At 52.7% G+C, this 24,273-nt stretch overlaps 8 protein-coding genes across 8 annotated transcripts; 1 reads left to right on the top strand and 7 right to left on the bottom strand.

Annotated features, from left to right (window-relative positions):
* Positions 1-926: 926 nt before the first annotated feature.
* Positions 927-3,135, bottom strand: SODALDRAFT_308487 (hypothetical protein; the record flags this gene model as incomplete). Its single annotated transcript, XM_028609084.1, has 3 exons — positions 2,259-3,135; positions 1,331-2,213; positions 927-1,150 (listed from the first exon to the last, which is right to left on the bottom strand). Exons 1-3 carry the CDS (start codon positions 2,682-2,684, stop codon positions 927-929), a joined length of 1,533 nt encoding a protein of 510 aa, XP_028469422.1. The 5' UTR covers positions 2,685-3,135.
* A 16-nt stretch (positions 3,136-3,151) lies between these two features.
* Positions 3,152-3,561, bottom strand: SODALDRAFT_331373 (hypothetical protein). The gene has a single exon (XM_028611445.1). It carries the CDS (start codon positions 3,521-3,523, stop codon positions 3,200-3,202), a length of 324 nt encoding a protein of 107 aa, XP_028469421.1. The 5' UTR covers positions 3,524-3,561; the 3' UTR covers positions 3,152-3,199.
* A 2,749-nt stretch (positions 3,562-6,310) lies between these two features.
* Positions 6,311-6,970, top strand: SODALDRAFT_331371 (hypothetical protein). Its single transcript, XM_028611444.1, has one exon. The coding sequence runs from the start codon at positions 6,446-6,448 to the stop codon at positions 6,758-6,760; it is 315 nt and encodes a 104-aa protein (XP_028469420.1). The 5' UTR covers positions 6,311-6,445; the 3' UTR covers positions 6,761-6,970.
* A 2,914-nt stretch (positions 6,971-9,884) lies between these two features.
* SODALDRAFT_123980 (hypothetical protein) lies at positions 9,885-10,493 on the bottom strand. Its single transcript, XM_028606646.1, has one exon. The coding sequence runs from the start codon at positions 10,401-10,403 to the stop codon at positions 10,077-10,079; it is 327 nt and encodes a 108-aa protein (XP_028469419.1). The 5' UTR covers positions 10,404-10,493; the 3' UTR covers positions 9,885-10,076.
* SODALDRAFT_123972 (hypothetical protein) lies at positions 10,493-11,388 on the bottom strand. Its single transcript, XM_028606645.1, has one exon. It carries the CDS (start codon positions 11,243-11,245, stop codon positions 10,583-10,585), a length of 663 nt encoding a protein of 220 aa, XP_028469418.1. The 5' UTR covers positions 11,246-11,388; the 3' UTR covers positions 10,493-10,582.
* Positions 11,208-12,881, bottom strand: SODALDRAFT_123956 (hypothetical protein). Its single transcript, XM_028606644.1, has 4 exons — positions 11,963-12,881; positions 11,685-11,741; positions 11,517-11,583; positions 11,208-11,454 (listed from the first exon to the last, which is right to left on the bottom strand). Exons 1-4 carry the CDS (start codon positions 12,752-12,754, stop codon positions 11,399-11,401), a joined length of 972 nt encoding a protein of 323 aa, XP_028469417.1. The 5' UTR covers positions 12,755-12,881; the 3' UTR covers positions 11,208-11,398.
* A 2,392-nt stretch (positions 12,882-15,273) lies between these two features.
* SODALDRAFT_338875 (putative nitrate assimilation regulatory protein nirA) lies at positions 15,274-20,611 on the bottom strand (the record flags this gene model as incomplete). The annotated part of the gene is made up of 6 exons (XM_028612813.1): positions 15,274-16,262; positions 16,351-16,515; positions 17,636-17,637; positions 17,748-18,440; positions 19,077-20,233; positions 20,330-20,611. 6 exons carry the CDS (start codon positions 20,609-20,611, stop codon positions 15,274-15,276), a joined length of 3,288 nt encoding a protein of 1,095 aa, XP_028469416.1.
* A 1,360-nt stretch (positions 20,612-21,971) lies between these two features.
* SODALDRAFT_331366 (hypothetical protein) lies at positions 21,972-24,159 on the bottom strand. The gene is made up of 3 exons (XM_028611443.1): positions 23,919-24,159; positions 22,869-23,815; positions 21,972-22,784 (listed from the first exon to the last, which is right to left on the bottom strand). The coding sequence occupies exons 1-3, from the start codon at positions 24,028-24,030 to the stop codon at positions 22,413-22,415; spliced, it is 1,431 nt and encodes a 476-aa protein (XP_028469415.1). The 5' UTR covers positions 24,031-24,159; the 3' UTR covers positions 21,972-22,412.
* Between the last annotated feature and the right edge of the window lie 114 nt (positions 24,160-24,273).

Raw genomic sequence — 24,273 nt, 5'->3', positions numbered from 1 at the left:
CCTTCTCCTCCGGAGGTAGGTAAGGGGAACAGTCCGCAACCGCCAACCCCGTGTTGACAGGGGTAGATCTGAGCCGAGAAAATCGAAGCCAGAGGTGGGTAGCCGCCCTGCAGCAAGGAGAAGAGCGGGGAGAGGCATGACGCTGGCGGTCTGTCGCCGAAGGAGTATAGATGGACATATAGATGGACATTGGCGTGGGGATGAAGTTGGGTAACTGGTAAGACATCGTCGCTTGTCTCCTCGACGGGTTGTTGCTTGGCCCGGCCAGGTCTGGACCAGGAGAGAGCGAGAGAAGACGTAAAGCACGGATAAGGAATACAGCAAGGAAATAGGGCACAAGAATTGGCCAGGAGATGCAAGAGAAGAAAAGAGACAGAAGACAGAGACAGGGCAGGCCTTCAACCTCGGAACAGCAATGATTCAAAACTACCACCAAGCCATCGAACATGAAGCATGACGAGACGCTCGTGTAAACGTCCCATAGGTGTGAAATCGTTGGCTCCTACGGAGGCAACAACATCAGTTGCAAATGGCCGCACGTAGTTCCTCCTGTGTTTCCGATCCCGACTATACCGAGGCCTGGCTGACCCCATACCCCGTCACCAGTCCGCGGATGACAACCGAACAACCAAAAACCTCGTTTTGTTACCCAGAAACTCATGACAAAGAAGGGATAAAGAAGAAAAAAAAGAAAAAGAAAAAGAAAAAAAATATATGAAGAAAATATGAAGAGAATATGCAGAAAATAAAAGGACCGTGGTCCTCGGTCAAGATACAAAAGAAACAAGAATGGAGCTTCAAAGGTAAAATGAATATTAACCATTATATACTAGCCTCTGCTCACCAACCCATCATCCACGAGGGTAGCAGTAGGCTGACAAATATGACATATGATTTGGTCCATATACTGGGGATCAACGTGGCCCTCACTGCCCGGTCGGCGCAGGGTGATAGTACTGCATGTGTACGGCGGGCCACTCTGCTGAAACGGGTGTTGGTGAAGGGCCCTGCTCGTCGACTACCGTGCTTCCGAAGCTCTGCCAATCTTCGAAAAGGACACCGTTGTTGGGCATATAGTTGAAGTTCATAGGGGTCTCCTCCGGCGGAGGTGGGGGGAGTTCGCGGTCGAGCGAGGACCGCGGAATGGGCTCTGCACTCCCACGATGTGGTACCAATGACGGCGCGTGGAACAAGGGAGGGGCCATCATCTGCTGCTGGTGTTGAGGACCTAGGTGGCTCATCGGCGGTTGTTGTTGTTCTTGTTCTTGTTTCAACGGGTTCATCTGACCCATGAACTGATGATGGTGTCCTCCCTGCTGAGCCGGCAGACTTGGAGCAGACTGCTGTTGAGGAGAGAGAGATTGTGAATGAATGGCAGGGGCGGGGAGGAGATGCGGGGCTGCATAGCCTTGGGGCTGAGGTTGCTGTTGCGGCGGCGGTGGTCGTTGTTGTTGTTGTTGTTGTTGCTGTTGTTGTTGCTGTTGCTGTTGCTGCTGCTGCTGCTGCTGCGGAGGAGCAGTCGGCATCATTCCGTTCGATGCCCCGGGTGGGTAGCATTGTGCGTAATCCATTGGCGGCGACGCCGGGACGTTCAGAAAGACGAGGTCAGCTAGCTCGTAAGCGAGCCCTACGATCGACTCGGCGTCGGTGTTGGAGCCGGAGAAGAACTCGAGGAGGTCTTGTAGTTGACCGGGGCATTCGTTTTCCATGAAGCCCTGGGCGCGTCCGGTTTCTGTGGGATTCCAGCTGAAATTGGGCTGACGTCCGGCAAACTCGGACGCCTTGCTTCCTAACAGGTCCTTCCAAGCCTCGTGGATGAGGGGCTGGTGCAACAGGCCGTAGATGACTCTAGAGTGCATCCAGTCCGATTTGGTCTTCCCGGATTCGAAGTGCCGAGCGACATGTTCAACGTGGCGTTCGCGCGAGGGGTGCAAAGCCGAGCAAAAGCCGCAGGCCCAGTATTTTCTTCTCTTGAGAAATCTGACCACCTTCTCGGAGTGCGGGCATGTCTTGCATCCGTGGGACGACTTATGATGCTGGTTGAACGTGTTGGCGCCCCAGAAGCTCCGATTGCAGCCAGGCTCGGGGCACGGGTACTTCTTCCACCTTTCGTGGAATTCCTCCTCGTGGCGCTTCCAGTCGTATTTGCGCTTGAACCTCGTCTCGCAGGACGTGCACCAGTAGAAATTGAACCTCCCGGGACCCCACCCGGGCTGGGTGTTCGTAACATGGGACAGCGGGTTTCCAGGAACAGCAACAGGTTGCGCCGGCATATGATGATGAGGTACTTGCGACGGCGGCGAGGGCAGAGGGGCCTGCGAGTACTGTGTGGCGACGGAGGCAGTCGAGTGCATTGAACCCATGGACCAGATGCTGGCATGGCCCGACGAGCCCGAGCTGGTAGACGAGACGGAGATGCGTGGCCGGTGACCGAGCTGAGTGTGGCATATTCCCTGGGGCAAGGATGACATGGTAGCTGACGTAGGCGACAGACTCGACGACGCACCTCGGTTAGAGGAATCTTCCAAGACGGAATCGGGCGACGATTGCGACGAGGCGCGGTCTCCGGCCTCCCACATCTCGAGCAACACTTCGCGCGACAGTCCTGAGCTCTTCAAGGCTTCTAGGGTCCGCCTGGCCTCGACCAGGACGTCGGCTGGTGCGTCCTGCATTGGTTGGTCCATCTCGGGTATTCGATTTCTCGTTTCTTATGGATGCGACGTGTGGACCGCCAGAGAACGACGACGGGCCCTACGTCTCTTCCGAAGAGCGCGATGTGGCAGACTGGGGTGGATGAGGGCTTCGAGCTCCGAATCGGCGGTGAACGGGTTTATCGTGGGCGCAGCGCAGGGGGGGGGAATAAAACGAGCGACTCGAGTTGGACGGAAGAATAATCTGGTAAAAGGGATTGATCTGTGGCCAGGTACCAGCTCCAATGGTGCTAAGGTTCGCGTCGTGGTCGGTATTCTTGTTCGATTCTTGTTTCGACACTTTCTCAATCCTTCGTTTCTCCGTGGTTGTTCGGACTTTCGACGCAGAGAGCGAGCGATAAAAAAAACGAGCGTGCAACGAGGCGCGAGAAAATAAACAGAATATATATATATATATATATATATATATATATATATATATATATAAAAGGGAAAAAGCCCACCCGAACAAAACGCAAGCTTCCAGTTAGGACTGCAAGATTAGACGATTATGAGCGAGGAAAAATGATTGACTGGATCGGACGCTGATATGGGGGCTGGTTGTTTTGGAGATGGAAGAAGGGCAAAGGTTGGGGAAGACAAGGCCCAAGACGACCTCCACGGTGGAGAGCTGAGAGATTTGTTGTCAGCCAGGAACAGAGGATAAAGGGCGGACGGAGCAGGGAAGGAATAGGAATGGGAATGGGAATGGGAACAGGGACAGGAACGGGAGGAGCAAGAGGAGGAGCAAGTGGAATACAGCAAGGTGCAAGGTGGCCCAGCAGCACCAGGACAGGGGTGGTGGGAGGTTTGAGCGAAGCATTGACGGGCATGGGTAATGTAATGAAGGTGTTGCTTGCTCTTTCGGTTCTGGGTCATTCTCCTCTCTCATTCGTGCGCACAACTTATTACACCACTTTTACTCACCCTCGTCTTCTGATTCAACGCGGCCCTGTTTTGATTTTATTTTATTCTATTTTGACCATGCCCCCTCCGTTCTGGGGCCGGTCGATCCTTGGTTGGCCACGTTGGCCGTCGTGCTGCCGCCGTGGAAATTGATGTGAGGATATCGGATAGTAATAAGAGATTAAAAGATAATAGAAAGGGGGGTCCGAAAGCGTTGGAGTATCGGGAGGTATTGCCCAGTGAAGATCACACCCTCACACCTAGATAGCTGGAGGAGATCTTCGACACTTCAGCAGGTACCAACCTGCCAAGAGTATCGGCTGTTGGTCGATCTCGAAACACGCGTGGCTGGTGTTGTAATCATGAGGTAGAAGAGGCAGGAACAGGCAGTGAGGCCAGAAGAAACGCGTTGGAAAGGGGGGATGAGCTGACAAGGACTGGTGGTGGTGGTGGTGGTGGCTTGGAGATACTAGTCCGTCCCCAGTGTTTCGAGTGCCTCGTGTTCACCGATGCCGCCAGGGTCTCTTTCCTGCTCAGTGCCCAGCCTCTCCAAGCAGAATAGGCAAGAGATGTGTGATGTTGGCAAAGGAGATCGGAGTTTATCCGTAGTAGAAACAATGAGAAACAAGCGGTTGTAACGGGAAACACTGAGGCTCGAAGAATGGACCATGGGAGGAGCCGAGAGCCCACCTGAAACAGATTCTAAGAACCCGTATCGTATCCTACTGGTGCTACCGAGTACACGAGTACACACGCGTGGTATGCTAGGTACCTTACTCGTCATCAGAGGTACTCGGTACTACGTTCTACGTACGAGAGTACCTTAAGGTGTATGTGTATCATCGGTATCGTGCCTCCGCACTCTCAACAGAGGGGAGGGAAAGAGCAATGACTATCCGCCGTGTCATTTGCGGCAATTGGCAAGTTCAAAGTTCGGCCATACGTTGTACTTAACAAGGTACCATACTTACGAATGCTGGTAAAAGTAAGGTACCACGTTGTACGTGTAGGTAACGGCGAGCAACGGGCAAGTTGTTTCGAAACGGCTTTTGGGCCCATGTTCTTCCGTAAGGTACGTACCTCTTCGGGATCTCCTTGGCCAGTTAGATTGCAGCGTTGACGGCCTGGGGGGGCTATTCCCCCTTTTTCCGTCGCGCTGCCCCTGTACGACCCCTGTCTAGCCCCTTGTCGGACTTGGTCATGATCCTTACTCTTCTGAGAGGTCTTTCCATCATCTCATTAATCAACAGCCCGAAGGGGTTTAGTACCGCACTGATCCCTTGGAGGACCCTGCGACCTCTAGGAGCTCGTTTTCTCCAACTTGTTGCCATTCATATGCACTCCGTACGAAACCCGAAAGTACTTCTCCGAACCTGTTCAACTTTAAAGACAACGGAGTGCCCCTCCTACGCAGCTTGCTGTTGTGAGGAGATATACCTTAAGAGATATGCTAATTCGTGACTTCGAACTCGTAGTCCATACGAATGGTACGAAGTAGCAATTTAGCTCTCTTCCTTTATGGAGGCGCATCACATTGTTGTGGACTGCCGCAATTTTGTCTCTCGCAGGTACTAAGCGCCTACGTCTCTACCTTGTATTGGGCAATTACATTATCTTTCCCCTCCTTTTCCGTCCCCAGCAAAGCCTTTTAACCCCGATTCTTGGTTTTCAACCAGCCAACCAGGGCTCTTACCTTGTGGTATTGATCATCTCACCGTTACTCCGTACGTTTTCATATGTATCTCATTTCCAAGCCAGATCGATCGCTTTTATCCTATGGGACCATTACCCTACTGCGTATTTTAGTCTGCGGACTTTCGCTCTCTCGATGGAGTGTGAGATCTTTTGCTCATCGTGTACAGTTGTATTCGATATTGCATCCAACAAAGTCCCAATCTCAGTGATCAGCCTCCCTGCACATGTAATGTATTGGATCGTGCGTCGTTGCTTACAACATCAAGCCCCTGAGAAGAAGAAAGAGGGAATGGTTTTTGAAAACGGTCGGACATCGGACGCCTCTCCGCCTATGTATCCGCTCTCGGTTGCCGCTGGAGCTCTGCGCCTACATTGGGACGAGATATGATGTGATAAACCGTTCGTTGCAGGGAATACCTTGCCAGTTGGCAAGAGGGGGTGAAAACTGAAAACCCCGACATGCTTTTAACCATCCAGGAACCAGCGGTATATATGTATTCAAACATGTACGGAGCTTGCGAAGACGCGTCTTCTTGTGCGTTGTACTCAGTACGGAGTACTCGCGCTTCATACGTACCTTACGAAGTACCTATCATAAAGCCGATTTCCAAGCGCCGGCACAACGTGTCCAGCTATGCTAGGGTCTGAGAATCGCAGGCGGTTGTGACGGACTTGAGTGCCGGTCCGCAGCAGTGCCTGGGTAGTCGGGTTCCCAGCCCCTTTCCAACCCGTCTTGGCAGTTTGCACCCAGTCTGCACCTCACCGAACAGAAACGGCCTTCCTTTTGCTGCCTTTACGTCCCGCCCCTGCTTAAAAAGCTGCTTCAAAGCTGCTTTTTAGGTTGTCTTTGGAGCTGTCGTGTATGAAAGTGGAAACAACAGGGTCCGATGGTTCTGGGGGCGGGGTGGGTGGCGTCGTTCAGGTCACCTGACTAGGCGTTGTCGTTGGCTGTTGGTTCTCACTTGTACTTCGTAATTAGACGCAAGAGGGACAGACTTAGACGCGACAACACCCTAGCACATCATCCCAATAGACGCGATTTATCGGCCAGTTCCTCATCGCTTGGTATAGTTCAAGCTCCATTGGCCTCATCAAAGCATCCTCCATCTGCTGCAGCTCTCGAGACACAGTGGAGGAGTGTTTTTCTGGTTAAAATGTCTCTTGTCTTGTTGTTGCCTGCATGGGCTCCCCGCTCTACCCTGCTTTATTATCAACATACGGACCTGTTTACACCAGGACCTTCGTTTCCTTCTTTGATGGATGACGCGGCGGCACTCGAAAACAAATGCAAAGCAAAAGGTTTGAAAATCACGGGCCTTGAGCCCTCACGGGGCGTTTTTGGTCGGTTTCTTGGACCTTCGAATCACCCCAAGCCTCCGCCGGGAACCATGCATCTGGACCCCTCCCCTTGGATGTTATACGAGATTTTAACACCCGACGCATTTTGCCCTCGTCTGCGTCGCTACTGATGACCGCCTTCAGATTCGGGGACGCAGCATGAAGGATTCAAAGAGCTCACGAGGGGCGGGGAGGGGGGCTAGAAGTTCATGACAAAGGCTCCTGACGCTCGAATGTGTGCTGTTCGAGGAATTGGATCGACTGCCAGAGAGTCTTATATAGGCAGTCATCACTTTAAGCACCGCCGGACCTTGTTCAGTATCAACATGTCGACATTAGCCTCAATCATACTACATTGAGCTTCCATGTTGGAGCACTAGCTCAGTGAAAGCATGTATGTATACAAGCCAGATTTGTGTAGTAGTGACTGACCACCAGCGAATAACTTGTCATGTATGTTTATTCATTTCCACTCCCTTTTACCCCTGCTTCTTAATTTCCTTAATTCCCTATATTAGGTTTATTTTCCTATTATATATTGATTATCTTCTTCATTCTCATTATGAGATTATTGAGCATGAATGATGCCCTTCTATCGACTCTAGGGGTGCATGAATCTTAATATTATTATAACCTACGCGCTAGTATATATTCTTTATATATAGGGAAGGACCTGCGCAGCCCGGACGTTTTGAATTCTTCGACCTACAGGTCTCTAGTTCTTACACCTTTAATTGAATCAACAGATCAACTGCCGTTTACGTCGTCTTATCGTATTAACCGTTACCCGTCAACGCTGTTTCTGACACGGAGAGCATGGGAAAAAGGATATGGGAGAAGGCAGCCCGACGTCCCGTTCCATCAATTGTGGACAAAATGGTCAGAATTGGGCGAGCAAAACAAAAACAAAAACAGAAACAAAAACAAAAAGAAAAAGAAAAAGAAGAATTTGTTATACCCACGGGTCGATCTTCCCATGTGGTTGGGACGCCGGTGACCAGAATTAAGAAAACCATGGTACGAACCATACCCGTACCACGTCCCGCTGTAAGGTTGGATGATTCAGAAAGTTTCCGGACAAAGTAAGTTACGGATAACCCAGATCGAAAGGGGTAGGTATTCCCCTGCCAAATGTCTTGCTTTTGCGGGACGAGGAAGCCCGACTACATTATGTATGAAAGCCCCGTCTCCAGACGCGAAAAAGGAGGGGACTGACCTTATAGGGGAAAGTTATTAATTATTGGTGTACCTGCATCAACGTATAAAAGGATAAGTCAGCTCAGGACTGGCTGGGGCGTCTGAGGATGAGACGGAACCAACGGCCCGGTACTCCTACTGGTTGGTAATGGAAGTTCCCGGGATGACTAATAAATGCCCCGGTCTCGGGCAGGTCTGGATCCGGAGTAGCGGTATCCCGCATACCCCCTTCTGGTCTTCCGCATAAGCGTATCCTATTTAGGCCGCGCTGCCCGAGGGCGTTCCTCGGCTAGGAAATCAGCGTCTATACCGAAAGTCCCGGTACATCGTAAGATCGTGGACACGAAGAAGACGAAGAGTTTTTACCCGACTTACCTTAGATACTTTAACGTACGAATTCGCTGCTATTTTAAAGATAATTTCATTGATCTCGAGCCTTAAAATCTTATAATGTCCTTCCCTTGTCCGAAACCGCCTACGCCCTTAAGGGCTTTAACACACGAAACCCTGCTTAAGTCCGTAAAGGTATACTATCACGGCCTAGAATTTAGGCTGATGCGTGGGTAGTCTTAGGTATCGTTTAGGTACCCCCCTAGCTAATTACAGTGACTAGATACCTAGATAGTACCTCTAGCGACCTAGTAGTCCACGATCTTACGATGTACCGGGACTTTCGGCATAGACACTAATTTCCTAGCCGACGAAAACACTTAGCAGGGGATCCTAAATAGGATACGCTTATGCGGAAGACCAGAAGGGGGTACACGGGATACCGCTACTCCTGGATCCGGGGTTAGGACTCGATTTCAACACAAAGGAACTCCGAGGCTTCACATCAGGGTCAGAAGGTGGGTCCTGTATGCCTTGCCCTTGGGAGGTGAGCTCGACGACTCTAGAAGAGGCCAAGACCGTCTACACTTCCACCGGTGAGCGACCATTGGGCATAACGTCGACCTAGAGTGAAGGAACTTGCCGTGTAAAAGTGAAGAGCTCCAGCATCAGACGGAAGATCTCGAACAGGACAGGCGTGATATTTTCATGCATAACATAATACTTGGAGGAACAGCTGCTGATGAAGGAGGGATTTGGAGAAGCCGGATTTGCTCGCGGAAGTCCCTAGAGTAAATACATAAAGGAGAGGAAGGTTCAAGAACAAAGAATGATAATAGATGACAATTGTAACATAAATTGGTGAGGCAACAGAAGAGACACTTGTTAGGCCGCCGGAAAAGGTGGCCCAGAGAGTGACCAGAGTTGGATACAGGCTGGGGTTTGGGCTCTGTCAGGATGGTAGAAAAGGATGCCGAGAATAGGCCAGAGTTGTTGAAGAAGGAAAATAAAATAAAAAAATAGAGAAAAAAGGAGAAAAAAGGAGAAAAAAAGAGCCGGGCAAATTACCCGCTATCGAATCGGATCCAAGAACACGTTCCTTCCGGCCTCGCCATACCTAATATTCGTACCGGTACTACAAAGTATCCGTACAGGTGGGACTGAGACTTATATTTAAAAGTCACCACCAAGATCCTTCTCTTCTCTTTTCCCCCATCTTGGCTCTGTCCCCTGGTTCCGTCTGCAATGCATTCGGGGATCCTCATCTTCGGCATCACCCAAATACTAGGCGATTTTGTGCCCCATCGCGCGGGTTGATTCCGGTCTGTCAATAATTTATACCTCACTCCATGCGCTCGGACAGTACCCGAACCGGTCCGGTCCCATAGCTCAATTGGTTAGAGCGGTATGTTGCGATCCATCCATTCCTCCAGTCGACAGAGCAAAATCACTAATCCCTCCCCAGTCGTACTAATACAATACCACAGTGTACTAGGTGATGCGAAGGCCGAGAGTTCGAGCCTCTCTGGGACCATTTTTTTTTCGCGTTATGTTTGGCTCGTATTGCTTCTTTGCCTGTCGTGTCCTAATATGGCGAGCCTGTGCTGTGTCTGCTTCCGACCTTTTTTCTTCTTCTCCCCCCCCCCCTCCCCCTTCTTTCCGGTTGAGTCTGGTTTTGTTTTGCAGGCCTGAAACCGGACTAAATTTTGGTTTTATGCGCAACCGTAGTGTGGTAGTGCAAATAAAGAAATACAAGGGACTCAGTCACGATGTGCCGGAAGAAGAAACACCATAATCATGATGGAGAAAGGAGAAAGACGAGTTAAACTTTCAAGAATCCGTCTTCGGTAATACTCATCCGTCGGCTCTGTTTTTGAGAGGTGTTGGCGCAAACTTGTATCAGCATAGTAGTAGAGAACTTCATACATTGCAACCATGGAAACAACCAGACGAGGCAGATCGGTCCAGTGTCACTGGGCAACTTTTGGCGGAGATGCAAAGGAGTATGCAATAAATGTGAATTTCGCTAGAACGTGTATCGGAGCAGGTGTACGAGAAACTGTGGTATCTCAGATGAACAAACAAGAACGCCGCCCGTATGTAAGTGAGCGCCCGAAGATCGAGAAAGACCGTATGCTGGACAAGTAAAAGAAGAAAAGAAAGTCCACCAAGAGGAAGCGATTCGTATATCGGAAGCAAGCCGGAGAGGAGAAGATGATATTGCTGGTAATGGGCGGTTGCATCCATCAGGATCTGCTGATAGTAGCCCTGTCCTCTCGGTTTCCTGTCTCCTGCCACCCCTTCCTTATCTGGATAGTGGGCATGGTTAGGTTAGCTGGATAGGTGTATGTTTGTTTCTTATCCACTTTTGTATGCGAGTAGCTTTGTTGCTTTAGCTATGTGGTGATGGGGGTTGGGACTGCTGGTTATGGATGGTGGTAGTACGGATGCGGTTGTTGTTGCTGCGGTTGTTGTTGTTGCGGAAGCTGCTGCGCTTGAAGCGGGTACTGTTGGTGAGAGTTCTGAGAAGGTCGGTGCAGGTGCGGCGGCTGCCGCTGCTGCTCATACTGTAGGTGGGACGACCCCTGATATTGCTGGAATTGGGGCTGGTACTGCTTTTGTTGGTACTGAGGCTGATGGTGGTGGCGATGGTGATGGCCCTGAAACGGGCCTTGGTGTTGTCGCCGGTATCCCCCGTACACATCATGTGCGGTCGACGATGGTGCTCCGGCTCCGCGCCCTGAACGACCCCGAGCCGACGCGGCAGCAGAGGCCTTTGATTTCCTGTCCTTTCTCGGCTTCGGCTGGCGATCGAGACGCTCCATCCACCTCCAATGTTGCGAGGGCTCGGCTGGAGTGAGGACCTGGTCAGGGGTAAGCGACTGAGACATGATTGTGATCTTTCCCGAGCTGTCGACGTTGTTGAAAATTCGAGTAAGGCGCGAGCAGATAGTTCGGTCGGCCCAGTTCAAGTCCTTGCGCGCGGAAACCCATTCTTTGAGGGCCTGGAGGTACGCGTAGTGTATATCAGCGTGGAAAAGGTGTTCCTGGCAGCGCAAAAAGAAGAGAAGAAGAAAACAACGTTTCATTAGCCTTTGGGCTTGGTCATGATGCACAGGTGGGCGCAGTCCCGAACACCAAATAGGGAGAATGGGGATTAAGCGCGTACTGAGATTCCGGGCAGCGTATGGTAGACACTCGGACAGTTGTCGAAAGGGCAAAAGTAGAAGCCCCGGAGGAAATCATGGACCTTCACGTTGGGATCGCCGAGCTGGCCAGGCGGGCAGCAGTGCTTGAACTTCCCGTCCTCGCCCTTGCTGTATAAGCGCTTGATTTCCTGGTGAGGGTTCTTCGGCTGACTTTGTCCGCAAACTTCCCTGACACAGGGGTCTAGGAGATCATGTTGGTGCTTCAGGTACCATTGAAACTAGGCGCCGCACAGCGACAGTCAGCCATCGATGGGACCAGAAGCATGCATGTCAACAACGACAAGGGGGTACGAAAGGCAACAGGAGACTGTCTGGTTACCTGGTAGAAGTCAGGCCGCGAAAAGTCCGGGTCCCTCAGCGGATCGCGCGGTGCACGCTGCAAGTGGGTGGTGATATTGTTAGCAGTGTCGAGAGGTCAGTCAGTGCGATGCGAAGTAAGAAAGCAAGGTCAAGATATATAAACAAAAGAGAAAAGAAAAAAGAAAAGAACGAAGAAAAAAAAGGAGATGAAAATGAAGAAGGAAAAGAGGAAAGAAAGAAAAGAAGAATATTCCCTTGCAAAGGAAATCGCTTCCAGAACGGTAAGCTATTACTGACAAGTAGCCGTCTGTCGCGCTCTTCTTCCGTGCTCAATCGCCACATCCTGTCCGGATAGAGGGACCCCGTCCACCGGAGGTTACACAACTGGCAAATAAACGGCACTTCCGCGGGTGGACGTTGATTTGGTGGGAGGGTGGCCTCTGATTCCTGCCCCCTCCATCCAACACCGTCCCCGTAGCCCCGTCGCTTCCCGTCCCCCGATAGGCCGAAGTAGTCGAAGCTCCATCCCATCGAAGGACCTTTATCTCTGTAACCGGCGCAGATGCATACGGAATCGAATATTCGCGTCGGTGCGCCCTTCTCCTCGAAGAGTGACGTTGAACTATCGGTGCGCTGCATCCGCCGACTGTCCTCTTCTTTCAAGTTGCGCAGATGCTCTGCTACATTTCCATAGAGCCTGATAGTCGTCTCCTTCGGCCGAGTCAGGTCGGGGGTTGACAGCTGGTTCGGGTCGACGATCAGATTGGGAGGCTGCGCGGCGTGCAAATATGCCGAGGCGGAATCGGGAGCACCGGGCCAAGACTGATTTGCGGGGAGGAGCTCTGTTCCAAGGTCCATGCTAGTCTCGCTGTCTTGTCCGAGGAGATGCCCACCCTGTACCGTTTCAGCTGGCGCATCGGGTAGAACTGTGCCGATCCAGCCAGAGGACAGTGGAAGGCTCGGGAGGAAGGAAGCCTCCGCGTCCTCGGCTTGACGTTCGAGCATAGGAGTTGGGGGAAAGGGGGTGGCGGCCACTGACAGGAGGTGCAGATATTTTGAGCTGAAGATGCTGGGGAACGTAGAGAGCATAACGGGTGTCCAGGGGGATTGGCAAGCTACCCCTTCTCAAAACTATGGCCGTGTGCGGGCTGTGCCGCTGGGCTGGCTCATGTCCGTAGGGCATCCGAAGCAGACGGTGCATTCAAGTAGGCAATATACCGGATGGCAAGAGGTAGAAGAATAAAAGGCTCCCAAGGCGAGCAAGACAAAATGGACTTCCACGCGAGGCGGAAACTACCAATTTGAGTACCCGGAGTTAAGCGTTCGTGGCGAGTGCGGTGTGGGATGGCATGTGAGAGGAGCCACAGCCCAGCGTATTCAGGAACGGTAACGCGCCTCCTACCGGTGCAGACCAGACGATGGGAGACAGTGTGCCCACGGCGAAAGCCTCGGAGGCCCGTTGGCATGCTGGTCTGGATCATTAGGGTTCACCTACTTCGTATTACCCCTCTTCTCCCCCTCCATGCGGCTCAAGCAAACATCACTGAAATCCAACGCGACGTCTTTGGGGGTTATCCCGGTCAACCCGGAGCTTCGAAGTGGCAATCTCGACTCGAGGTCACGATCCGTGGCCTCGAGAACTTCCAGAGAAACAGAAACCTCCAATGGCAAGAAAAATCGACTAAGAGACCGAGATGATCGGAGTGGGCGTGGGCGGGCGAGGGCGATCGGGGCAAGCATCGCGGAGCCTCTACACTGTAGTTGGCAGTGGGGGGAGAGGACAGGACTGGACTCGGCACGGGTTTCCTCGCAGCTTATTAGCTCATCATTACGTCATAGACTTTTTGTTTGCTACTAGCGTATTTACATATACATTCATGTACTACAGCGTACGGGTGTTTATTTTCATGCCTACCTTATAGAGTTGTGTCAGCACATAAATAAAGTACGTAAAAAGATATGTGTATGCATTGAAGCAGAGTAAAAGGTACTCTGTGGGAATGTCTAACTATAGGGAAAACCTAGGGGAAATAAGTGTGGATATATAGGATCGAGGTACTCTACACGTCTAATATAATATAGTATATCACACCCCGATAAGTGTGTAGTGGCATCTGATAAGAGTTTACCTACTAATTTTATGGGGACTCTGTCGAGTTGTTACAGTGTCCCCTGCGGCATACGGTAACGGTCTAGCCATCACGATGCCCTGAACCATCATGCCAGCGGTCTATCTCCCCTTCACTACAGTAGAACAACTCGATGGATCGGCGTTGGTAGATCTGGGGGCGCGACGGAGTGCAGACCAATGAAGTGGCACAAGGCGGGTAAAATCTGCATGCCCAGCACTGCCAGCACTGCTGCGGCTAGCTCTTGACTCAAACGAAGGTCCAGAGATACAACGTACGGAGTACAACCAGGAAATAGGTGTGAGTGAATGTCTCAGACCGGTGGCTGGAGTTGCGTTGAAACGCTTTCTTTTTTCTTCCCTCACTAGCGACCAAAAAGGTCTGGCCAGGGCACATCACCTGAAAACAGGGTCTTCGCCGAATATAGGTCAGTTCGGTTCCGTTTGAGGGTTCTCGGGTGGACGTCGGCGTCTTTGTGGCTTGTGAGAGCCTCTTCCACATGTGCCTTTTGTCATCCCTGGCTGGCTCATCGTTCCTTTGGCTGCTCCCGAGTTCGAAGTTCGAAGCAGGTTGCCCATCAATCTTGGAGGCTCGCGGACCACTAGTTTATTAAGCAGGTCAATAGTCACGTTTAACCAATAAACCTGTGATGTGGATCGCGACGGCCCGCGTTAAGCGACCGACCACCCAGGTCGTCGGGCTCCCCGAAGTTCTTTAGCCCATCCCATTCGGAGATATGGCGATGGTCTACATACAGGCTTCGTTTTCGTATTCGCACTTCGTTAGTGTGGGAAGAAGAGGGGGGGGGGGGGGGGGGGGGGGGGGGGGGGGGGGGTAGGTGAGCTTGTTCCGCACGGATGGTCAGTCACACCGCAACTCGCTCGTCCAGAGTCAACAATCGCAATCGCCATTCATCGAAGGCACCAAGCAGCTATTCGTTCAGCTGTTGATTAATCGACGCACCTGACAAAAGACATTGGTGTATGAAGCAGGTCTCGTACGATCGGCCCGAGCTGTTGGCGCATGGTCTCCTCCCATACACGTTCATGACCAAGTTCTACTCTGCTATATTGGGATCATGCCTGGTAGTGTAGAGGGTATTCATCTGCGCAGCGAATGCTATTTTTAACTTTGTTTGCCTTTTAACTCGACGCTACGAGCGGCGAAACGCATTACTTCGGAGTTCCATCCATCTTTCGGCGTGCATGGGGGATGTCTTGTCCCGCACATAATATGGAGTAAAACCCGCTCGTGCGTTGGTGTGCCCAGAAGTGATATCGGCACGCGCAATCTCTCTCTCTCTCTCTCTCTCTCTCTTTTTTTTTTTCCGGGAGACAACGACCGACCAATTGAGGACCCACGGTATCGGTTGGGGGAGATGACTTTCTCCAGTTCTTCCTCCAAGGACTCGCGAGAGTTTCTGACAGAAAAGCCGTCATGCAAGGGCGGGCGAGTAGCTGCTGAGCTGGTGTATTATTTTTACGCGCTGGTACTGAAGTAGTAGTTTTCCCACAGGTACTCGTAATCTTCCAGAATGCCCCCCACGAGGCTGGGAACGCGGGACCGGAGTCCCTCGACGAACCCCTTGGTGACCCTGTCGTAGAATGCTCCCCGCATCGCCCACCAGCCCATCGCCCAACCCCTCTTGTTCCATTCCTCCCTTTCTAGCGGTGTGGTTCGGAAGTCGCGGACCCGCAGCTGACGTGCCACATACTCGACGCTTAACCCCATGAGCCATGGTGTCCAGGCGTGCTTGTTCTTGGACCGCGCGAGGGCGATAGCGTACACCAACGGCGCCAGAATATGAAGCACCTCCGCAGCCTGCGCCGATCCCTGAGCCTGGTTCAGAAGCTTGGGAGCCGGTTTAATATCATCGGCCGTCAATACCTTGCTCAGCAGGTAGCCGCTGATGTCGTCAGGCTTTGGCAGCGACGGGAGGCTCATTCCCGTTCGAGGCATGGGCCACTCCTTCTCGTGGGGTTTGACCGCGTCGGTGTCAGCTTCCGCCGCATGGTCATTGTCATTGTCGTCCGATGTGGCGCCTATCAGTTCGTTCAGCTCCGCACCGGCGTTCTCGTCCGCCTCCTCAGGAATCGGTTCACGCTCGGGGAGCACCGGCGTAACGAGAGGTCGCACTCGAGTAATGCGTAGCAGAAGCAACCGGCAAAAGGCCTTGATGGCCTCGAGCAAGACAACAACGCGCCACCGCTGCCGCTCCCCGCCTTTCCTCTTCGCCGCCATTTCGCACAAGAGCTGGGTGTACGTGACCATCTGTAAGAGCAATGCTATCCTCCGGTACACGGGGCTGCGTTGGGACCAGAACTTGGTGTATCGGCCGTGCGGTGATGGTATCCTTGAGATGGGGAGGCGGGAGAGGGCTCGCATGAGGAGGGTGTCGTGGTAGAGAGATAATAGTTGCACGCTCGAGTGAATGGTTTCGGACGCCAGCTCGGCATCGCGGAAGCGTCCTGTCGGGTGAAGGTCAGCACATAGATACCTTAGAGAACTGAAGCTGGCCCTCTAACGGTGGAGGTTGCCTGGAGGAGGGGGCAATACCGGGAATGACGTAGGTTAGCGATCGCAAGCCCGATTCTATTTGCGACACTTGGCTAGCGTTTTTGGTGATGAAGTCGTCGTAGGACTGAAGCCATCGCGGCGGCAGAGAGAAGATGTTGCCCACAGCAGAGGTTCGTGATGGACGCCCGGCCTTGGCCGGTGGTCCTGCCGGCGTCGACATAGCAAAAGCGGTTCAGGGCGAACGAGTGTTGCGTTGCGACAGAGGGGAGGTTATGGCAATCGAGATTACAGCATTGACATCATCAATAGATGAATGTGGCAGTTGTCGACATGTAATTAACAAAGATTGGATCATAGAAATAACAGTCGAAAGGAAATAAGGTAGAAAGCTGGTAGAGGCGTGATGACCACGCAAGAGGGTGAGGTTCTGATCGCGATAGCAAGGAGGAAGGGACGAACGGCTCTCCCTGATTACCTAGGTACCTAAAGGTACGCACGAACACGACACCACGAGACGAAGCGCATGCCGAACCAGTACGCGCTAGTCTCCCAAGTATTTGATACTTACATGCGTAGCTTAACGGCTGTACCATGTTCTGCTGTGACTGCCTGAAGAGGGCAAAAAACTGGTGGAGGTACTCCGAACAGGTACAAATACTTAGCCCGGAATACAGGGTACATAGTACGGATACGTAACACTTATGTCCCATGCCACCGAGGTAGATGTGCCTCGGCATCTTACAACAGACCGGCAACGCAGATCCGTACAGTTGTACACATGAAGAACCAGCCTGGAACTCAGGGGCTAATCATAAAAGCGTTATCACCGGGATCATCAAAGTGGCATATTGCAGAGCAGAAACATTGACTTCCCAATGCCATGGACGATACACAAGGCACTGAGTAAACGTATGAGATGCCTACTTCGTATGTGCAGCCATCTTTACCATATCGTTCATCTCTCAACCTCTCTACTGGCTTTTCGTCCTCGTTGCCTTCACCACCTTGATACTCTCCTCAAGTCCTTTGTATATGATTCCGAACCCACAGCAATACATTCGGATGCAAGAAGTAAGGGGGGGTTAATCGCCGGATCAATGAAGTCCTGCAGCTGAGGCCTTGTCACGACCAAATCCCGGTTGTCGAGAAAGTTACTAGCAAGTCATGGTAATGGGTATGAGGAAGAAGGGGGTGTCATGAGTTTGATTTTGGCACTCCCCCGGCTCCAGCCCACACGCCTCGCGACAACGAGAGGACGGCCAGCGTCGCCTCATGCGGAAAGGAACAACGCCACGAGAAGCGTTCTCACACCTGCCGGGCTTACGTCTTCCCCCCTTTGTATCTCATCTCACCTATTAGCTCTTATCGACCGTCCCAACCATCCCGTTTGAGACGAGTACGAGAATGCCACCGACATCGGTCATATCCTCTCGAACCCGGATGCCGCCAGCTCGTTCCCACTCGGCAGGATAGGCCGCCCGTGCATGGGGAAAGGCCAAAAGAGCGGGTTCCCCATCTTGGCCGCCGTCTCGGCCACATGTTGCTGTGCCTCTCTCTTAGCTCCCGACTCCTTCGTCCCGTCTGATCCCCAGATGCACACAAAATCCTCTTCGCGGACGTTCGGGGTGAAGAAGTTGAGGCTCGAAGTGTAGAACCTGACCTTATCCGTGTACTCCTCGGGGGGCATTGGGTCGTCTCCCATGTCCACGTCGATATTCCACGCATGCGCGAGGTACCGGAGAATATTAAGAGCCTGCTCCGCGAAATAATGGCACGGCGACATTTCCTTTAAATCTTCCACTCCTTGCTTGATGGCTTTGGCTACCCGCGGGTCGACTGTTTGCGTCTCTCCAGGTGGCTGTCCCATCAAGTTCAAGTCCCCTGGATCCTTTTGAGGCGACCTAGCCGATGCGCCTAACGCCAAATGCATGATAGAGGACGTCAAAACGAAGTAGGGGACAAATGACGGTGTCCGCCGAAGAGTATAGAGCTGCGCATGCGACCTTAGCAAGCCTTGGATTGCGTCTGCCGCCTGGAAACACACGTCCCGTGGCAGTACTTTGGACCCGATGATTCTCAGTTTGATCAGAGGCCGGAACATTAATAGGATGGCGAAATGATAATACATGCTGGTGTTATGATTATCAGCCTCCATATCCCGTTAGATAGCGTGGGCGGCCTTGAAAGCATGGGGGGCACCTACTGTGTGAAGAGCACGGCCGGGGTAAAGTTGTGGCCGAGCCTGAGCACTTCGGGTATCTGGTCATACCAGTTGAGATACTGCGTGTAGATGTTCAAGAGAGCACGACTCGTCAAAGGTCTTCCTGGAGAATGAAGGACATAGAGGGACTGGTGGACGAGTTCGCTGAGTTCGCAAAAACACATGTACACGGAACGCACATTCGATGGTTGTTCGGCGGAGCGCTGGAGGGGCGCGCCTACAGGCAAGGGGCCGTGTAAGCATGATCAATTCACGTGTAAAATCGCGCAGACTCTGGAGGAGAAGGAGAAGGAAAAAATAAAACATATAACATAAAAAAAAATATGAATACGGCACGTACCATCGTCGGTATACGGTATCCAAAAAGACGCCTCAATATCACCAATAATGGCAGGCTTCGGAGGCAGATGAGGAAAACAAGAGGATTGGGGTAAGGACCCGGTGGCGAGAGACCAGGCACTGGAGGTCGTCAGCGCGAGAAGAAAAGAAGAAAAAAAAAGAAAGGGGGCTACAGTAAGAATCATCAAGTCGCGGCAGGACTCACTGGTCCAGAGCAAATGCGCCCCAGAAGGTCGCGGCCTGGACCGCAAGCTCGTCCTCGTCCGTCCCTCCGTGCATTTGGAGCTGGTGGAGTCCCATTTCGATGGCCAGGCGGATGCTCTGGCCCGCATAATACCAGCTTTCGGAATCCCTCCCGCAGCTGGCCTCCCTTATAGACATGATGCCCAGGGCCTGGATGGTGGTGAGGGAGTGGTGATCCTCCTCCAGGTAGAAGAGGCGTTGGCACTCCTTGAAGAAGTGGTCGCCCGAGGTGTACGGGTCGTTGGGGTCGGCGCGGGTGCTCGACTTGGTTGAAAAGCGGCAGCCCAGCGCAAGAAGGGCGTTGACGAGAATCGAGGAGCAGAACCGAGGCCTCCCTTCCTGGAAATCCTTCAGGAAATGCTCTTTGCTCAAGGAGGCGAATGTGGGGTATTCCCAGCAGAAATACAGGGCTAACAGGTGCTGGACGAGAAAGGCATCTGTCGTGATGTTGGTCCATGTGGTTGAGGGGGCTCGAGCCTGAGCGACGTTCGATGACCCCAGCACCTGGTCGAGACCTCGATAGGTGCTATCGCTCTGGTCTGTGTTCATCGCGTTGCCCCAGAACCCGACCCGGTTCTGAGGCGGCCTGTTCAGATCGGTGGTCCAATTCATCGGGTCGCCTTGACATGTGTCCCGCGTGGCGCTGGTGGGAAAATGCCAGGCGTCACTCTGGTTCATGTTCTGGGGCGGAATTCCGGACTGCTGAGCCTGCATCGGATCGAGGGTGGCCACGGCCGTTGCCCCCAGCCTCATGGTGGCAATGGCAATGGGAGACGGCGCAGATGCCGCAGTTGGGAACGGGGAGAGATTTCCCATGGGAGAGGTCCCCGACCCGGCCGCGACGAAGGAGGGCACGGCACCACCGCCGGACGGTAGGGTTCCACCGAGCCATTCCGATATCGAGTCAATGGATTGCCCCCCGCGCAAGCGCCGCAGGATCTCCTCCCACGCGTCGGACCGCGCGAGGGCAGCGAAAACCTGGTCGCTGGTTCGTTGACGCTGGCGCAGCTGCTCGAGCTCGGTTCGAAGGTCCTCTTTCGACTGACGGACGGGTATTTCGTATATACATTGCGGGTCTTTCTGCGACTTACAACGACTGCACGGCCTCTGGCCATCGCACTGAGGTCGCACTCGACGTCAATCAAACTTGGCCATCCACGCCGTGCTCTCCCCAAAAATCTAAGAGTGACGGGGTCCCGACATGTTGGAAGATACCTTTGCTCGCTTCTTTCTGCACTCGGTACACGCGTTCGGCGTCACAACACCCAGACCCCTTCGTCTCTTGGATGCCGGGTTTGGGGCAGCAGGGCCGGTATTTGTCGTCGTCGACGTCGTCGTGGATGTCGTCTCGGAGGGACCAATGCTTGGAGGGGCTGAGGGGGTCGGGGTCGGGGTCGAGTGCGTTTGCGACTGGGGGGCCGACGGAGCGGTGGAGGGAATGGCGGACGAGGTCGTGTTATCGGTGCTGTCGCGAACACCACGCGAAGCTTCTTCCATACTCAAAGATACCGTGCGCTTCAGGTTAGGCAAGCGGTAGGGCGGGCTATGAGGGGCGAGGGGCGAGGGGCGAGGGTTGGTCAAGAAGTGCCGTGCCGTGCCGGTGGCGTAGCAATGGGCTGGGATGATGGTTTGAAGCCGCGCCGATTAGCGGAGGTCCCAGAGGCGAATGGACATGCTGTGACAACGGGGTCAGGGCCGCTACAGTTAGCGGTCGAGGAGCATTTGCACAGACTCCAACTAAGCTGGTAAAAGAGCTTAGGTCAGGACGGTATTTAAGACGTTGGTAAGGATAGGACGAACAGAGGAGACTTGGTCGAGAAGCTTGTGTAATTATTTCCTAGGTAAATATCGCAGGACTTCGAAGAGTGGAGCCTCAAGAAGACAAGCTCCCCGCTCTTCGGTGCTAGCTTCTACACGTGTATTGAGAAGAAGAAGAGAAAACAAGGGGACAGGGAAGGTGAGGATAGGTAGACGGTAGATGGGAAGAGAATAAAATCGTGGATTCACGAGTAGAGAATTGAATGGTTCTTCTCTGTACCTGTAGGGAAGGAGTAAAGGGAAGGTCAGGTAGGAATTGGACCCTGCCGTGCACCAAGTACAAATCAATACATAAGCGCAAGTATTCCATTGTCACATCGAGGACCCGTACAACGTAAAAGAACGCGAAAGAAATGTGGGGAATCAGCAGAGCCAAGTGTTTTAGAGCACTTGACGAACCCCTTAGGAATCACCAACTCTCTCTCATTGGTTGCTCCCGGAAGAGGAAGTGATCGCGGCCGAGTGCTGGTCCTCCGCGACCCCCTGTCTAGTCCTCCGGGTCGACTTAAGCTACTTTCGGATAGATAATCCACTATATCTCCACCACCCGAAATTAGGTAGGATTTCTAGTATTCTCTATATACCTCGACATAATCTACGAAACTAGTATAGGCGCCTCCAGCCATACCTAAAATTAAAGCTATCGCTAACCCTAACCGTAACTATAATATCTATTCTATTATTATTATAGCTATAACGGCTGCTATTACTAACTGCTTAGCAGCTGGAAATGGTTTCGTGGATTATATCGAGGTATATCGAGAATACTAGGAACCCCACCTAATTTGGGGTGGTGGGGAGATATAGTGGATTATCCAATCCGAAAGTAGTTTGAGTCGACCCGGAGGACCAGACAGGGGGTCGCGGAGGACCAGCACTCATCGCGGCCTCGATCGCGATTCTAAACCCTGTACCTTATCCGAACAGAGTACGGTTAGGTATTACTGATTCTCCGCAACAACCCCGTGGTCATCCATTTGACTTTATCACGTGTATTTAACGCTGGATGACATCACCAATGGTTGCAGGATTATTTAATCCGGAATTGAATGTCAATTGTTTGGGAATTGTCAACTTGGTGCACCTTGTTGAAGCCCCAGGTTGAATGATTGATAATAGTCTGAAAAAGCAAAGAAGCAGAATAGAAAAATGAAATCGGCACAGGAACGTGCCAGTTATCATGGATCTAATGACGTATTTAGTGTACAACGGGTGTACGAAGCTACCCCCTTTCATATGGGTCCATGACCAGCAGAGAGACGATGAGCATTCCCATTCAACCTCCTCGGAAGCTCCCAAGTGGAGGGGCACCATCCACGCCGCCTGCTCGCGGCAGATCAATCATAGCTGCCCACGAACCCCATGTCCAAGCCTGAGACCCGTTGAATCCCTCGTACGTGTACACTCCCGCCCCTTAGCCCCATCTAACCCATTCGCCATCATACAAACAAAATGGAAGGTGTGTAGTTGTGTAAAGCTTTCAGAATCCCCTGGGCGTGGGACCCAATTTCATAGGACTCCGCACCCTATCGCCCTTGTTAGGACTCTGTCTCCTCGACGGGGTCTGGGGAGCCGGTAGGGTGGTCTTCCGCTGCTGTGGTGATGCCCCATCCGTGTCCGTCGCGTCGTCGTCGTCGAAATCCACCTGCTGCAGGCGCCGCGGGGTCTGAAGTGGCACCCACATGTAGGCCTGCGACACGTCTCCGGGGAAGCCAGAAGGCTGTGGGGCTCCAGCTTCAGGTACCGATTTTGACGGAACGGGATTCGTCGGCTTGATGCCCGTTCCTGCGGATACGCCACCAGTGAGAGTATTCATGGCGAGGCACAGCAGAAGCAGGCCAAAGAAGAATGCCTGTAAAAAATCCCGTAAGTACTGGTTCAAGTACTAGACCGCGTGGAAAGAAAGAGAAAAATAAAAGAAAAGCCATCGCCTTACCCAAGCGTGCATTGTCATTGTGCCAGCAAATTCGTTGATCACCTCGGCCACCTGTTTGGCCGTGTTTTTGACCACCATGATGGATTCTGGATCCTGAATTCGGCACTCGTCCCACTCATCGCACATGGCTTTGAGCGCCGGCCGATCTTTCTTCGCGCACTCGTTGAGAATGTACTGGTCGTTGCATTCAAGAGCCCTGGTGATGATTTCCCTCCGTGCAGCTTCGTTGGCGTTGTTAATGTCGCTCCTCACCGTCGACACGAGGGACCACCCGAAGTAGACGAAGACGGCAATGACGAACATGTTGACGAGAAGGGCGATCCACTTGGACAGGTTGTCGGGCATGTTAGGATTGTGGTTGATCATCTCCACGACGGTGTCGAACCATCCCTTCACCTTGCCTCGACCTTCCTTCCTGGAACGACGCTGACTCGGCCGGGGCACACCTTCGACGTCTTCGCCGTCCGATTCCGACTCGGAGTCGTCCCGGGAAGAGTGGTAGCGTAAACTTCCTACATCCCGGTCATTGTTGTGTCGCCTTCGTTTCCGGAGCGCCGCATAGTCGCGGCTTCCGCGTGGAATTTCCCCTTTGCCGGACTGGTACCGCTTCGGATGGGCAACAGATTTTCCATAACGCAGGTTCTTGTCCACCCTGGACGGTGTGATGGTTCCCAAATGCATGTCGTTCAATCGATCCACTTCCGGGGTATCGTTCCCCAGGTCCGGCGTCTCCGTCAAAGCTGGGCTGCTCTCGGCCTCTGAGAAGACGCTCTCGTCAAAGGGCTTGCGCGGTGTTGTAAACGCCGGGTTCCGAAACGGAGGGGCTGTGTTGCCTGACTGGATGCGCGGGGAGAAAGACGACGTCTGTGGTGGATGGGGAAGTGTTCTTGACGGAGTGTTGGCGAATGGATTTGGCCTGGAGCCGAACTTGCTCGGGGTACTAAACACTATTTCAGCACCAGAGTCAGCGAGGTGCACACTGTCGATGACGAGTATGATGGACAGGGAGGGACAACAGGAAAGACTTTGACTGCATGGAGATCAACCTACCATTCGAAGGAGCATGACTTTTGGCGACTTGTGAAAACGGGCTCGTCGCATCCAACGGTCCGCCATCATGGTATTCCCATTCCATAGGGCCCTCGTACGTCCTACGCTCCATGATGATATGCAGCACTTCAGGAAGGAAAAGAATAGTCGTAATGCGAGAAAGCGCCAAAGCAAAGGGACATGTTAAGCGAATGACCTCCCTTGATCTGATGACTGTCGTGTGGGGTTTTGTGTACAGGTAGTTCTGGGAAACTGCCTTCTGGAAACCGCGTGCCGCTGCCATGGGTGCAGCTTTTCTGATTCCCGCAAATCCCACGTCACGTGATTTTGCCGTGGTCCGTGCACGACAGGCCTC

Source organism: Sodiomyces alkalinus (genome assembly GCF_003711515.1).
Source record: "Sodiomyces alkalinus F11 unplaced genomic scaffold SODALscaffold_2, whole genome shotgun sequence".
Lineage (NCBI taxonomy): Eukaryota > Fungi > Ascomycota > Sordariomycetes > Glomerellales > Plectosphaerellaceae > Sodiomyces > Sodiomyces alkalinus.
The sequence above is the reverse complement of the archived record's forward strand: the minus strand, read 5'-3'. Positions and strand labels throughout refer to the sequence as shown.

Coding starts and splice junctions, on each gene's coding strand:
- SODALDRAFT_123972 (XM_028606645.1), bottom strand. CDS start 11,245: ATGAAACGTTGTTTTCTTCTTCTCTTCTTTTTGCGCTGCCAGGAACAC.
- SODALDRAFT_123980 (XM_028606646.1), bottom strand. CDS start 10,403: ATGGATGCAACCGCCCATTACCAGCAATATCATCTTCTCCTCTCCGGC.
- SODALDRAFT_331366 (XM_028611443.1), bottom strand. CDS start 24,030: ATGGAGCGTAGGACGTACGAGGGCCCTATGGAATGGGAATACCATGAT. Junction 23,816..23,918: donor AAGTCATGCTCCTTCGAATG/GTAGGTTGATCT, acceptor GTGCTGAAATAG/TGTTTAGTACCCCGAGCAAG. Junction 22,785..22,868: donor CAATGACAATGCACGCTTGG/GTAAGGCGATGG, acceptor GATTTTTTACAG/GCATTCTTCTTTGGCCTGCT.
- SODALDRAFT_331371 (XM_028611444.1), top strand. CDS start 6,446: ATGTCTCTTGTCTTGTTGTTGCCTGCATGGGCTCCCCGCTCTACCCTG.
- SODALDRAFT_331373 (XM_028611445.1), bottom strand. CDS start 3,523: ATGCCCGTCAATGCTTCGCTCAAACCTCCCACCACCCCTGTCCTGGTG.
- SODALDRAFT_123956 (XM_028606644.1), bottom strand. CDS start 12,754: ATGCTCTCTACGTTCCCCAGCATCTTCAGCTCAAAATATCTGCACCTC. Junction 11,742..11,962: donor AGCGCGACAGACGGCTACTT/GTCAGTAATAGC, acceptor ACCCACTTGCAG/CGTGCACCGCGCGATCCGCT. Junction 11,455..11,516: donor CAGGGAAGTTTGCGGACAAA/GTCAGCCGAAGA, acceptor GAGGACGGGAAG/TTCAAGCACTGCTGCCCGCC.